Raw genomic sequence first — 14,409 nt, 5'->3', positions numbered from 1 at the left:
TAGTTGCAATAATAGTAAAATAAAATAAAACATATATACAAATCAAAAGCACTCTTTAGAATTTTAGAAATAGAATCTTAGAAAAATCAAAGCATCCAATTACCACGCAACAATATTTTGATGTTAGCCCGTCCGCGTCGGGGAGTTACCTTAAGCGAAGGGGAATTACCTTATTGAAAAAAACCGGCCAAGTGCGAGTCGGACTCGCGCACCGAGGGTTCCGTACAAACCTGCAAGGTTTACAAAGTACAATTTATGGTTTTCGTAATTTTTCCTTTATCTATGCTATAAGACGTTGCTTTGTACCAAATTTCAAGATTCTAAGTTCACGGGAAGCACCCTGTAGGTTTTGATTCCCTTGCAAGTGTCGAAAATTTGCGGCATAAACGGCTGTATCTTTTGATTGCGTTGGCTTAGAAGTTTGATTTTTTCACAGCTTCAAGGGACAGTAGACCTGAGTAATTGATATAAATTTCAGCTTCATACCTCCACGCGTTCCTGAGAAAAAGGGTCTTGACAGACGGACGGACGGACGGACGGACAGACGGACAACAAAGTGATCCTATAAGGGTTCCGTTTTTTCCTTTTGAGGTACGGAACCCTAAAAATTCCGAGTGGGAAAGTGCCTTCTAAGGTCTACTATTATTAGGGCCGTACCAGTATAGTCCGTATCCGTATCCTACCTTAGGTTTGTTTTTTATCGTTATATAATTTTATCATTTATGCTAAGGTATAATCTAGGCTAGGCGCAATGGATCGTAGAATGCAAAATAGAATAATATCAATCCCGAAAATACCGGGATTAGCCAAGTACAGTCCCGGGATTTTCGGGATCAGAAAAGGGTCGGGATCCCTCTCTCTATCCATACTCCATACTATCCATACTAATATTATAAATGCGAAAGTAACTGTGTCTGTCTGTCTGTTACTCAATCACGCCTAAACTACTAAACCAATTTTCATGAAATTTGGTATGGAGATATTTTGATACCCGAGAAAGGACATAGGCTACTTTTTATCCCGGGAAAATGATGCAATCCCGGAAATCCCATGGATACGGGAACTATGCGGGTACCTATTTCTTTGACTGCGCGGGCGAAGCCGCGGGCGGAAAGCTAGTATAACGTGAACCTGATATTATGTAACAACTAGCTGCTCCGCGCGGTTTCACCCCCGTGGCTCCACTCCTGTTGCCCGTAGCGTGATGAAATATAGCCTATAACCTTCCTCGATAAATGGGCTATCTAACACCGAAAGAATTTTTCAAATCGGATCAGTAGTTCCCGAGATTAGTGCGTTCAAACAAACAAACAAACAGACAAACAAAGAAACAAACTCTTCAGCTTTATAATATTAGTATAGATTATGCGTAAGCCGCGGGCCTACTTACACTGGTTCTTGTGATCACCCTACATTGCCCTGTTCAAGTAAATACTCATGCAGTTTTGCACCTGAGTGTTATAAGGTCTTATTTAATTTTATATTTATGGTGAATAAATGATTATGATTATGATTATGATTAACACACGAAATAAATAAAAAAAAATATTTCAACGTCTCTTCAGAAGCAGTTATGGGCTATGCCTACTGGGAACGTTTTGTTGGCATAGATCTATGAAGTTTTAGAGTCGACTGTAAATTTTATTTGGACGCAATTATGCACAATCGTGTAAATTTATTTTTTGTGTTGTTTTCAGATTTATTAATTCAAGCGAATTGTTGCATCAATAACCAATTTTAAGAGAGCCTACGGATTGATCTAAGACGGATGCACATGAAACAATCCACTCATGCGATGAAAATCAACAATTAGGATTTGAATTGAATGAATTGCATACTTATGTAAGTACATACTCCTATATTTTATTCTATTAGATACACTATATTTTTCTCGCGACTTCGTCTGCGTAGAATTAGTACATCCCCATACAAACTTTTATTTGTCCTATGTACTTTCCTGGGACTCGAATTATTTAGTTTTTTTTGTGCAAAACGTACATACAAACAGTTTTTCCTTTTTTCGTAAAAATTATAAAACCGGTGGTTGTTGTAGCTGAAATACCAAGCGGATAATAGGTTGGCATACTTCAATGGGCATAATTTGCTTGTTTAAATTGCAAAAAACCACTTTCCTATTTTGATAGAAACTTTCTTGAGATTCGTAGAATCTAGATATAGTCAGACCTACAAAATATTATGTCGAAAAGAAATTTTTTGCAGCAGATGGTTTTATAGGTTTATAAACAAAATGAACTCATAAACCTGATCGACGAGATCTTTATCGAAAGAGGATTACAAACTTTAGGCTTAGGATATAACGCTATGATGTGAATACTTAAATTACTGGAGCAAGAACTGTATTTGCATACCAAAGTATTTATTTAAATGAACATTATTTTTCAGGTAATCCTGAAAAATTTTAGACAATGAACATTGTCGGTTGTAAAATTAAAAGCCCGTCTTCGGTAATGCAAACAGGATGGTTGCCGCTTGAAGCTCGCGCGAACGGCTAACAATTCATTTCAATTTAACATCTAGCAGCGGATCTCAGACAGCGCTCGTTAGGTATATCCGGTATTATGAACTCCTCCTGAAATTGAAAAACATTATTTTTACTATTTAACTCCCATAAAATTATTTTACTTAAAAATCGAAGGTTATGCCGTGGTTATGCTTTTGTGAATTTAATGTTTTAAAATTTTATGAGCCAAAAGATTTTATAGGTAAGCAGTAAGCACCATATCATTAATTATTATTTTTTAGTCCATTAATTAAGAATTTAGATTAATTTAACTACAATATAAAACAATAGCGAGATATATTTTTATAACATTCAATTTTTCCATCTACTTCTGCAATACAATTTTTTAATAGAAACTATCATTCGGTATAAACAGCAAAAGTGCAAAATGCTATCTACATAATTATTTACTGAGTCGTTACGATAACAATAATGGCGGCGCGTCACCATTCTATTTATAAATCCGGCCGGTACCGGTTTACGGTCAATACCGGTGCGGTAAGCGATACGGAGTCTTCGGTTTATCGCGCTAGGTTCATTTTCCAATGCCGGTCGCGGTACGAAGGGGACGGGTAGCGGTGTTTCACCGAGAAGGGAGTCTCGAAGTAGTCGGTATTGAAGCGTTACGTAATAACCACGCTTTGTCTATCGTCATTTTGTTTAATATGTAAGTATGAGTGTTGTTTTTTAATTTTTGTATTCATTTTATCTGTTGTGTGTTTATTGTTCGTGTGTTGCGGATTATAAGCGTTTATACATATTTACGTACCTATTACCTATGTTGTGATTGCCTCTAGACTCTGACAAGTTCATTGCCGCCATTGCCATTTGCCGCACGGTTTTCATATTATCGGGCGTTATCGGTAGATATGGAATGGATTTATACAAATATTCTTTCAAGTGTCTTAATTATATTTCAGTTACCTACTTAGTTGTTATTATTATATTTGAAGTGAAAACTTCTTTAGCGGCGTTGGGTATAAAATCTTAAACTCGCGTCAGGACACGTGGCCTGATCGAAAAAGCGTAAGACGGTTTTTTTTAGCCCTTATATTCCATGCGTAAGACGGATACCATTCCAAAATATCAAACATGCTGAACGTTAATAATCAAGTTTTCACTTCTGCCGGCACTCCCGGAGTGCAACCCGTCTTTTTGAAGTGAAAACTTCTTTAGCGGCGTTGAGCACTTTTTCTGGGGTATAAAATCTTAAACTCGCGCCAGGACACGTGACCTGATCGAAAAAGCGTAAGACGGATGGATATCAAACATGCTCAACGTTAATAATAATCAAGTTTTCACTTCTGCCGGCACTCCCGGAGTGCAACCCGTCTTTTTTTTATTTTAAATAATATACTTATCGGAGAAAGGTGTAGATTGTGAATCTATTTTCAAGCTGTGGGCGTTGCGTTGGGTAATCGAGCAAAGAAACACCTCAAACTCAAACATTTCTTTATTCAATTAGACTTCTTCTAGAAGCACTTTTGAAACGTCATTAGGTACATATTTTTAACATTTACCACCGATTCGGAAAGCAGTATCTACAGAGAAGAACCGGCAAGAAACTCCATAGTTGCTCTTTTTAATCATGTCAGTTTTACCATACAATACAGTCATTTTTAATACAATCACTTTAAATACAATCATTTTTAAAAACCGTTACGTTACACATTTAAATTAAACACTAGCAAAGAAAAGGTTAATAGTTCCTAGTAGTGGAAGGTTCGAACTCTTCGACGTTCCAATGTGAAGTGCCGTCCCGAGGGCTTTTATCTCAGACTTTGAGCGCGGCGACCGAATGTAAAAATTCCGTAACGAAAAACTTAACTCCCCCCCTCCAAACGGCACAGCGGTGCAGCAAAGCCGTGTATCGTCGTTTTAGTACAGCCCCCAATTGAAATAAAATTCATTTCCGTGGGACTTATCTCCGCTGTACGAACTACTGATATTCACTTAATCAGCATGTTTTTCTGAACACAAAAAGTGCGGCAGTCACTTCCTAGGGGTATGGAGGGGGTAGCTATGACGTAGCAAAGATGACCGTCAGGGCATTCTATTATATGTACATTGTGGTATTTTCCAAGTATGGCGGAGGTAAGTCCCACGAAAATCGTTATTTGAAGACTTTTTTACAAATGGGTCTCACACCATTTCAGTTCGGCAGACTTCGGCACGGTGTTTGGGTGCGTGCGACTAGCACTAGACGTATGCGTGTAGACCTGTGGTGTAGACTGTACGAAGCTCGCACGGATCGAGACGAGCTGTTCCGAAATTGGACGAATACGTAAACAGCTGTTTTTGAGAAAGTAAGACGTATATATATGATCCATGTACAACAGTGAATAGTACTCGTAAAACTTGTGTATAAAGTGTTTTAAATATGAATAAACAAAGTGAATTTATTAATGAAAAAACTGATGAAAAAAATAGTGAAAGAAAATGAGTGAGTACTCTATATACATACTTTGGCACTCGTGAGTTTTCTACCCACACATGTACATAAGTGATGAGTGTCAAAATGGCTAACAAAAAGAACCATAAGAAGAAATGTTCGCAACTGAAGTTCAAGAAACTAAAATTGATGAACCTATCTGGGTAAGTTTCACATGCCAATTCTGATTTTCAAGTGATAAGTCAAATCCATTCTTTTAAAGTTATATTGTCTATTAAAAAATTGAAACTGCAATTTCAATTATTTTTATAAGTGCTTATAGTTAATGGCTATAATTATGTATATTTTTATATTAGAACTCGAGACATACCTAACTTCCCTGAGTATGAATTTGTGGAGCCACCGGTAGAGCAGCCTGCTAGCCAGATGGAGGTCACAGCCGAAGTGCAAGACCCAGTGCAACTTGAACCAGTTCAAGATGTTGCTGATCAGTCGGAAGACATTAATATGGAGTAAGATTATAATTACATATTATAATGTGATTTATTTATTAGATGATGAGACATTAATGGGAAAACATTTCCTCACACTAGGAATTTCTGCAAGCAAGCAATTGCAGCAATATTTATGTCACTTGTGTACTTAGAATAGTCACACTAGATGAACTTAACTTATAGGTTTCTTTATAAAAAATTTCTACTATATCTATATACTAGCTGTCCCGGCGAACTTTGTACCGCCCTGTCAATGAATGTTGTGTTACCTTTTAGCTGAACTAATTTAGGCTCTGATGAACTCAATACAATGATACAAAATAAATATTTATATGGATTGATATGTAATAGTATTTTAATTTATTACTTCAAACACTTCTCAGAGAAAAATGATTGAATTTTAATAAGTCGTGCAGCATGGATTAACTCTTTTCATTCTTTAACTGTTATCGACCACGCCATCGTTTCGTATCACTTTAGTTGTGTACCACCACTACCATTATCATTGGGCGATCGACGCTGATACAGTGGGTAACCATCGTTGCCTGTGATGGTCTCTGCCATCAATTTTCGTGGATATCTTTTGATACACTCGCTGTTAACCATGCATGGTGTTTGGTGGTTGATGGTTTCAGATGGTCCATGAATCATATTCGTGATAACAACGTCATGTCGGTCTGGATCGGTTTCAGGTAATCCTGAAACCAATTGCTAATGCAAAAAGTTAAAAGTTATTTCAAATTACCTTAGCAATCCCCGCACACTCATATATTTTATCTGCCCGAATTCTTTCGACTAACCAAATTAAAATGTGTGCATGCTGCAAGCCAGATTTTCGTCATTCGATTGAATACATCTATCATTGAATAATCCCAAAGATGTGTTCCTTTATTGTAACTCATCAGTGATCGGATTTTTTGCTTGAAAACACGTGTGGTGACGTTGTCGTGCCGATCATTTGATATTTGTCCGGGAAGCAACAGTTGAATTATTTCCATCCATTTCGTATTACATATAAATGTAATGAATATAGATCTGGCCGACCATAATGACGAAAATATTAGGTATTATGTCATTGCATCTTGCACATATTCACTTGGGCTACCTGTGTATGTCGCCGGTAAAAAAATCAATAGACCAACATTTTATGCATCTTCTCCTGTGCTAATTGCATGGCGTAAATGGATGCAATCTTCAAAACGCAATTTAGCTTGGTTCGAACCAATGAGTCAGGGGCTCCGTTTCAATTTTAAAGTTATACCTACGAAATGTGTACGAAATAATAATATTATTTCAACGCAATATTGTTGAAGCAGTCGACGAAATTGCAACAAATTATAATTGTCAGAATTTTTAATTTTTATAGAATTTCTTTTTAATAATTAAGCGAACTAACCTCCTTGGTTAGTTTCCTCACCAAAAATACCTTATCAATTTCTGAAAACACGCGTAAACACAAATATTTGAGGAATTTTTATGTATCTGCTTTTATTGTACTTTTTAATAATTGATTTAAAATAAATAAAAACAATATTTATTCACCCTTTTTACTTTTTAATTATTTTACACATAATACATTTTTGAACGCATGAATGTCAAACATTATTTTCCATATTTGACAGGATTGACAACTAATGATTGACATACTTACGTACGAAAATCAAATTTTTTGGGAAATATTAATAATTATTCGTCTAGTTTTTGTTGTTTTTATAATTTATTCTGCTATTCTGGTCGGAGATAAATCCAACAAATCTAAAACCATGAAAATTGGTTCAGCAGATCTCGAGTTATAAGTGTTGGAACATACACGACTTTCTTTTATATATATAGATATATATGTATATAGAAATAGCTTGTATCGCGGGCCTTGAGCGCGGGGACCGAATCGAGAAATTCCGTAACGAAAAAACCTCACGCTCCCCACTCCGACGGGCTCGGAGGTGTGGCTTGAAGGCATGCTATGCAATAGCTTTACCGCGGCAGTCCCCGAGTGCCACACGTCTTTTTTAATTTAATTTTGCACGCCTCATAAGCGAAGCGTTGAGGTGGGTAGGTACTACTGTCACTTCGCGCAAAACATCTGATTTTTCAAACTTAAAATGTCTTTATGTATCATACATTGCACTTGTAAGATAATACATACACACACATATTAAGAAAAAACACTATTTTTAACATTCATGATATTTTTGATGTCATTTTTGTTATTTAAACTAGTTAAAAAACAGTTTAAAAAAGTTCTGTCTTGGACGTCCGTGTGTCTGTATGTGCGGAGGATTTTCTTGTTAACACGATAGCGACCGAAATACTTTACTAATCGAGTCTTTTTTTTTCTCTTACGCTTGAGTATGCTCAGGAATAGAACCCTTTAATTTTTCAGGGTCTGATTCGATGTGGTTTAATTGTTATTAAATAAACAAAAATAATAATTAATAAATAATTATTTAAAAAAAATTATGAGGCGTGCACTTTTGGATTTTCCAAATTATAAAAAGTATTTTGCTGGTATTGAAACAGTCTATAATAAAAATATCATTTAATGGGATAAGGATTAATATATTATGTGTATGGATAACATGGTTTGATTACTGTCGGCACTTCTATTTACTTTGAAAACGTAAAAAAGTTGTTGTAGTATGGTATCGCGGACTTTCTTGTAGATATTGATCCAGTCTATAATACCGTAGAACATTTTTTTGTTCTATCTTCAATAGATTCCGCAGCGCACGCGATAACAGAATTTTTATTTAGGATTTTTTTACACCTTGGGTTACAATTTACATTATTGCATTTTTGGTAAGTATTTCTATTTTTTTTGAAAATGCAATATAGCCTATGTTGCTCAGTAAAGATGCAGCTTTCTAATGGTGAAAGAATTTTTGAAATCGGTCCAGTAGTTTATGCGTGAAAACCATAGGGCGTATTCAGAAAGAAAGCTTGAAACTTATAAGCGCTTATAAGCGCTGGTAACCCGCACAGGAAAATATATGAACATGCGCTTATAAGCGCTGATAGGCGCCGACAAGTTTCAACAAGTTTCAACAAACTTGTCGGCGCCGATCAGTGCTTATAAGCGCATGTTCATATATTTTCCTGCGCGGGTTACCAGCGCTTATAAGCGCCGATAAGCGCTTATAAGCGCTTACAAGTTTCAAGCTTTCTTTCTGAATACGCCCATACATACATACATACTTACATAATTATACTCGGATTTTAAATTAGACTAAGTAAACTGACGTTTACTGTGTTGTCAGTTTTTGATGAAATAAAAATAGCGTTGTCACAAAGTGAATGATTGAAAATCGGGAATGAATGAAATTGAATCGATCGTCTAGTGAATATTTAGTGTGTAACAATATAACATCAAATAAACATAACAATGACAACAAACACAACGTAAATAGTTACAATTACCGAAAAAATTACAAAAACAATAACGTAAACAGCGTAACAATAAAAATAAAAAAAATGATTATAATTACAGTCTACTAGTAACTTATATCATAGATAGCTTTATCTACAGGGTGTCCCACTGTTGGTATACTAAGCTCAAAGGAGGTTATAGTTTTGCATACGCTGAGTACGTAAAAAATACTTAAAAAATTCCAGACGCATTTTTTTTTCAAATAGATGAAATCTTAAAACTCTATGTGTACACCCATAGCAAGCAACCCGCCCATTTTTGCCACTAGCACGTGAGCTATCGTTTAAGATTATGTTTTCATATACAAAATGCTCACATTAGAGAAGCGGTATATGACGGCTGCGCGAAGCTAGAGAAGAAAACATGGATTTTCAGGAAAAAATTATCAAAAATTTTTTAACGTAATTTTGTTGTTTATGTATTTTTTACGTGATCAGTGCATGCAAAACTACAAGTTCCTTCGCGCTTAGTATACCAACAGTGGGACACCCTGTATACTAATATTATAAAGAGGAAAAGTTTGTAAGTATGTATGTATGTATGTATGGTTTTCACGCAAAAACTACTGGACCGATTTCAAAAATTCTTTCACCATTAGAAAGCTGCATCTTTACTGAGCAACATAGGCTATATTGCATTTTCAAAAAAATTAGAGATCCTTACCAAAAATGCAATAATGTAACCCAAGGTGTAAAAAAATCCTCAATAAAACTTCTGTCATCGCGTACGCTGCGGAATCTATTGAAGATAGAACAAAAAAATGTTCTACGGTATTATAGAATGGATCAATATCTACAAGAAAGTCCGCGATACCATATGTCCATCTTCAGTAGTTATGTTACTACAACAACTTTTTTACGTTTTCAAAGTAAATAGAAGTGGCGACAGTAATCAAACCATGTTATCGATACACATATATTAATCCTTATCCCATTAAATGATGTTTTATTATAGACTTTTTCAATACCAGCAAAATACTTTTTAAATGAAAAGAATTGGATATTCCATTCAAAAGATATAACGAATTTTTAAAAGTGTCAATCTACAGAAAATAGTTCTGTTCGAGTAGTGCGGGGGTCACGGAGGAATTTTACCAATATGCGTCTTGACGGAACACAGTGGGGTTTTGGTCGGTAGGAATCCGACATAACCCACGGCCCCTCCCCCGGAGGCCGTGGGTAATGGGTATCTATATGAAAGATTTCCCCACTAAAACAAAAAAAAAAAGGCCGTAGTGCGGGACGGGGTAAAGGTGATTTTCATGTGATTAAAAATTAAACCTATAGTCCGACCTATAGTAGACTTTTCACTGTAACGATATCGCTATCTATGCGGGTGAAACCGCAGGGCATTACTTATATTATAATTAGAAATAATGTTATTTTATAGTTTGAAATGATGAACTATTCACACTCATTGTACATTCATCTGATTGAATGAGAACTGAATTCCTCACTATTACTTTAAATATGGCGACATTATTTTACAAAGTGACATTAGGTGCTGTCAGTTTACTTTGTCTAATTATAAATCCGAGTACACAAACCTTTCCTCTTTATAATATTAGTATAGATTGTTGTCCATAGTAAAAGTAAATACTCGTTAAACAAAAGAACGGTTTTCGAAGAATGCCGACAGTTGAGTTTATTACAGGCTAGTAGGTATAATAAAGCGACAAAGAACGTATACAACGCCGTAAAATTGTAAGCATACTAAGCACTTAGTATTAAGCCCGTGCACCGACATCAAACCTTTTTAGTAAATCAAAGTATGTAGTAATTAATACATAATATCAAATCTTTTTTATTTTTTACTTTTCCGTTTTTGAAGTCGGTTTTTTAACGTAGTTATTTTTATTGATTGTTAATTTTTAATTGAAAAAAATTTTGAAGTTTTTTTGCATTAAATATCAATATTATTAATAATACAGTTTTAAAATACATAAAGAAAATCAATAATTTTTTTCCAAATACCCAGCTTACAATTATTCTTCATTTTTTGGGTAGTTTATAATCTACCTGAACTATATACTTGTGATTGATGATTTTGCAGATGGTGCGTTATGGTTATGAAAACATTGTCAGGGTTAGGTACCTAATGTATCAGTGGGACGAACATCTGCCGAACTTCTATTCATTGCTGTCAAACATTAAAATCGTTTCATATGTGCGAGAGTAGAGAAACATATTATTAAAACTACGATCTAGTAGATTGGAAGCGATTGGCAAATGATGCTGCAACGTGATAAGATATTGGACGGCAGAAAATAAGGTAAAGAATAATTGGTATGGTATACAAATAATTGGTATGGTATACAAACAAGTGCTTCAGACTTCGTCTGATAAGTACAACCCATCTGTCTGCTGATTTTAGGATTTTGGTAAACCAAGTTGTGGCCTAAGATAGTACGCGCTTCCTTAGAAGAAACACGTTCACGGTTCGCTTGAAAACTTTTGCAGATATTTATTTTCCTTTTATCGGTGCCCACACTGGAAGGTGTAAGGTGTAAGGTGGCTGAGAAAAAGAAAGCAAAGAGTGAGAGGGCAAGCAGAGGTGGGTTTTCATGATAGGGGTGAAAATAAGGAAAGTGATTTCTACCCAAGATGACAAATGTTGGAAAAAAGAAATGGAACTGAAACTCATGGTACAAATTATATATTAATGTACTTCCAGAGCTGAAAGATTCCCGCTGAAATCGTTGTATGAATTTGATAGGATGATGGCTTTGAAAATATTGTAATGTAGGTAGTTACTTATTTTTGAATAAATTTATAAAACTAAATACACGTTTTTTTATTTCGATAAAACCCTATTTTTAATTTAATCGGTTTTATTTATTCGGATTTGGATGCCATAAATATCGATTAATTTTGTTTTAAAAGATTTTTTACTGAGTAATTAAAGATAAAAGACTGTATGATATTTGAGTTGTAATTCGTTAATAATAAATCATTAGTCAGCTACTAAACCACTTTGTCAGAGTTTAAAATATTTCAGCAAGATGCGCGAAGTTTGATATACAGTGAGGTTTTTTATATTTTCGACACCTAATAATAATTAATTTGTAGCGCCCTTTACGCATCATCAACTCCCATTCCCCTTAAAGTATAATTTCGGCTCAGTGAACAAACCAATAATCTTGTTACATGTTTATTGTAAAGTGTATAGCTGGTATACTCTGTACATATTACATACTAGCTTTCCGCCCGCGGCTTTGCCCGCGTTTTCAAAGAAAAACCCGTTCCCGTAGAATTTGCGGGATAAAACCTATCCTATGTCCTTTCTCGGGTATCAAAATATCTCTATACCAAATTTCATGCAAATTGGTTCAGTAGTTAAGGCGTGATTGAGTAACAGACAGACAGACAGAGTTACTTTCGCATTTATAATATTAGTATGGATTATTATAACTTTGTAACTTATCACAAATAAATCGTTTAAATTTCAGGTCTACAGAGGAGTTTGTAGAATATTGCAAGAAGCGACATCCATCATCAACGTGGAATTACTTTCTAACATCTAGCGACCGACAGTCTGCTAAGTGCAAGATATGTTCTCGAGTTATAAAAACATCCGGATCTTCCACGAGTGGGTTACATGGACATTTGCGGTCGAGACATAAGATCAAATTGGAATTTTCTAAAAAATGTTCTGGAGAGGCCTCGTCACGAGTCCATAGTGAAGAACATACGACTCTAGATACAGATTTAGTAATAGTTAAGCAAGAACCAATTACTGCCGAGATCTCGTTTGAAAGTGAAGTACAAAACGATGAATCTATTGATGATGAACCTATTGCAAAGAAAATAAAACAAGGAGATGATCATTCTGAATCTGAATCAATGAAGTTACTTATTGCAAGAATGGCAGCGCTGGATGGAATTTCTTTGAGCAATTTTTGTACGTCGTTGGATTTGCGTTGCCTTTTTGCTAATGTAGGATTTGAGCTGCCAACTTCAGTTGCAGAAGTTATAAACATATTGACAGCAAAAGGTGATATTATAAAGGCTGAATTGGAGGAAAAATTCGAGTGTTACAAATATGAAAATTACAAATTTTGTTTAAGTTTTCAACAATATCAGACGTCACGCAATCAGTTTTACTTTTCTATTAATATACACAATAAGAATCAAAATTTTGGTGGGCCAAAAAACCTAGGTCTTTTTAAAGTTACAATGCCAATTGAATTTGACGAATTTCTAAAAAAAGTAAGTGCTTATTTAAGTGAATATAACATAACATTGAATGGTGATATAACGGCATTTACTTGTGATGATTCACTTACTACAAATGGTGTGGACTTTTCTATTGTAAATCAGACACAATTGTGTTTAGCTCAAGCAGTACAGCATGCTGTAGTTAATAGACTGTATCGAAAAGAATTAATACCAGATAATTTAGTTTACATAAATTCAGATGAAAGCGATGAAGATTCTACGGATGAAATAGATATGACCGATCCATTTCTTATTAGCGAACCTATTTCAATTAACCCGCAACTAATATACAGGGACACAATTGATAAAGTAAGAAAACTTGTTCGTTATTTTAAAAACTCAACATCAAGAAATGCTTATTTGCAAAATTTGGTAAGAAAAAAATACGGTAAAGAAATTCATTTATTAATGGACTGCAAAAAACGCTGGACTTCGATGTGTGAAATGATCGGGCGCTTCTTGAAATTAAAAGAATTAGTTCAAAAATGTATGCAATATTTTGAGGTGGATTTATTTATAAATGATGAAGAATTACGACTTCTGACAGAAACCCATGACAGCCTTGTTGTTATTAAAGCAACAATTACTGCATTGTGTAAACCCAATGCCAATCTTCTAACCGCAGATGCTGCACTGAGATTTATGTTAAGAAAATTGGATGAACAAAAAAACAATACAAGTCAAAATTTTGCATTAAAGTTGAGAGAGTACATTAAAGAGCGGCGTTCAAAGATGTCTAGTATATTGCAATATTTGCACGATCGCTACTCCTATAATAACTATGAGGATCATGATACATTTGTAAAACCATCTTCTGATGAGATGGTAGACATAATAGTATCATTGCTGAAACGTTTAAAGCAAGAAAAAGACACCGAACAGGCAGAAGGAATACCGAATCGTAAAGAAGCAAATGAAAAATCGTTTGATGATCCGTTAGGAGCAGAAGACGACGAAGAATTATCAATAGAAAAACAATTAGAGAAGGAAATCAACAATACATGTCATGATAAATTACCATCAAAAAAATTGAAGTCGCAGCAGTTAGATTTGAAAAGTATAGTTATGGGGGAAATCAGTATTTATGAAAGTTTTGGGGGTAGTCGCGGAATGTATTTGACGACGGCTTACGAATATCTATTATCTGTTGTACCAGCCATAGCTGAAGCTGAACAATACTTCTATGCATCAAAGCATGCTTATAAGACACTCAGCAATCATCCTGATAAAATATTAAATACTTTATTTTTCTTGAGATCCTATTTTATAGACCAAAAATCAGAACAGTAGGTAATTTAAAGTAATTAAATGGTTTTTATAATATTTTAATAATTCATATTATAATTTTATTTAAATAC

At 34.8% G+C, this 14,409-nt stretch overlaps 2 protein-coding genes across 5 annotated transcripts in view; both read left to right on the top strand.

Moving 5' to 3' along the window:
* The window catches only part of shop (sulfite oxidase), a 73,492-nt gene that overhangs the window by 58,911 nt on the left and 172 nt on the right, over positions 1-14,409 (top strand). The gene's annotated exons all lie outside the window — the stretch shown is intronic.
* On the top strand, positions 672-14,408 carry LOC149488146 (uncharacterized). Of its 4 annotated transcripts, none has more exons than XM_089696875.1 (3): positions 672-688; positions 1,698-1,842; positions 12,283-14,408. In XM_089696875.1, exons 2-3 carry the CDS (start codon positions 1,826-1,828, stop codon positions 14,339-14,341), a joined length of 2,076 nt encoding a protein of 691 aa, XP_089553001.1. In that variant the 5' UTR covers positions 672-688; positions 1,698-1,825; the 3' UTR covers positions 14,342-14,408. The 4 variants fall into 4 exon arrangements, with proteins under 4 accessions (XP_089553001.1, XP_089552999.1, XP_089552998.1 ...); XM_089696872.1 differs by lacking the exons at positions 672-688; positions 1,698-1,842 and adding exons at positions 4,837-5,116; positions 5,270-5,425; XM_089696873.1 differs by lacking the exons at positions 672-688; positions 1,698-1,842 and adding an exon at positions 3,052-3,188.

Source organism: Colias philodice, chromosome 6, assembly GCF_061535455.1.
Source record: "Colias philodice isolate Cphi_HAF_F1 chromosome 6, ilColPhil1 Martin Lab GWU primary, whole genome shotgun sequence".
NCBI classification, from domain to species: Eukaryota; Metazoa; Arthropoda; class Insecta; order Lepidoptera; family Pieridae; genus Colias; species Colias philodice.
The sequence above is the reverse complement of the archived record's forward strand: the minus strand, read 5'-3'. Positions and strand labels throughout refer to the sequence as shown.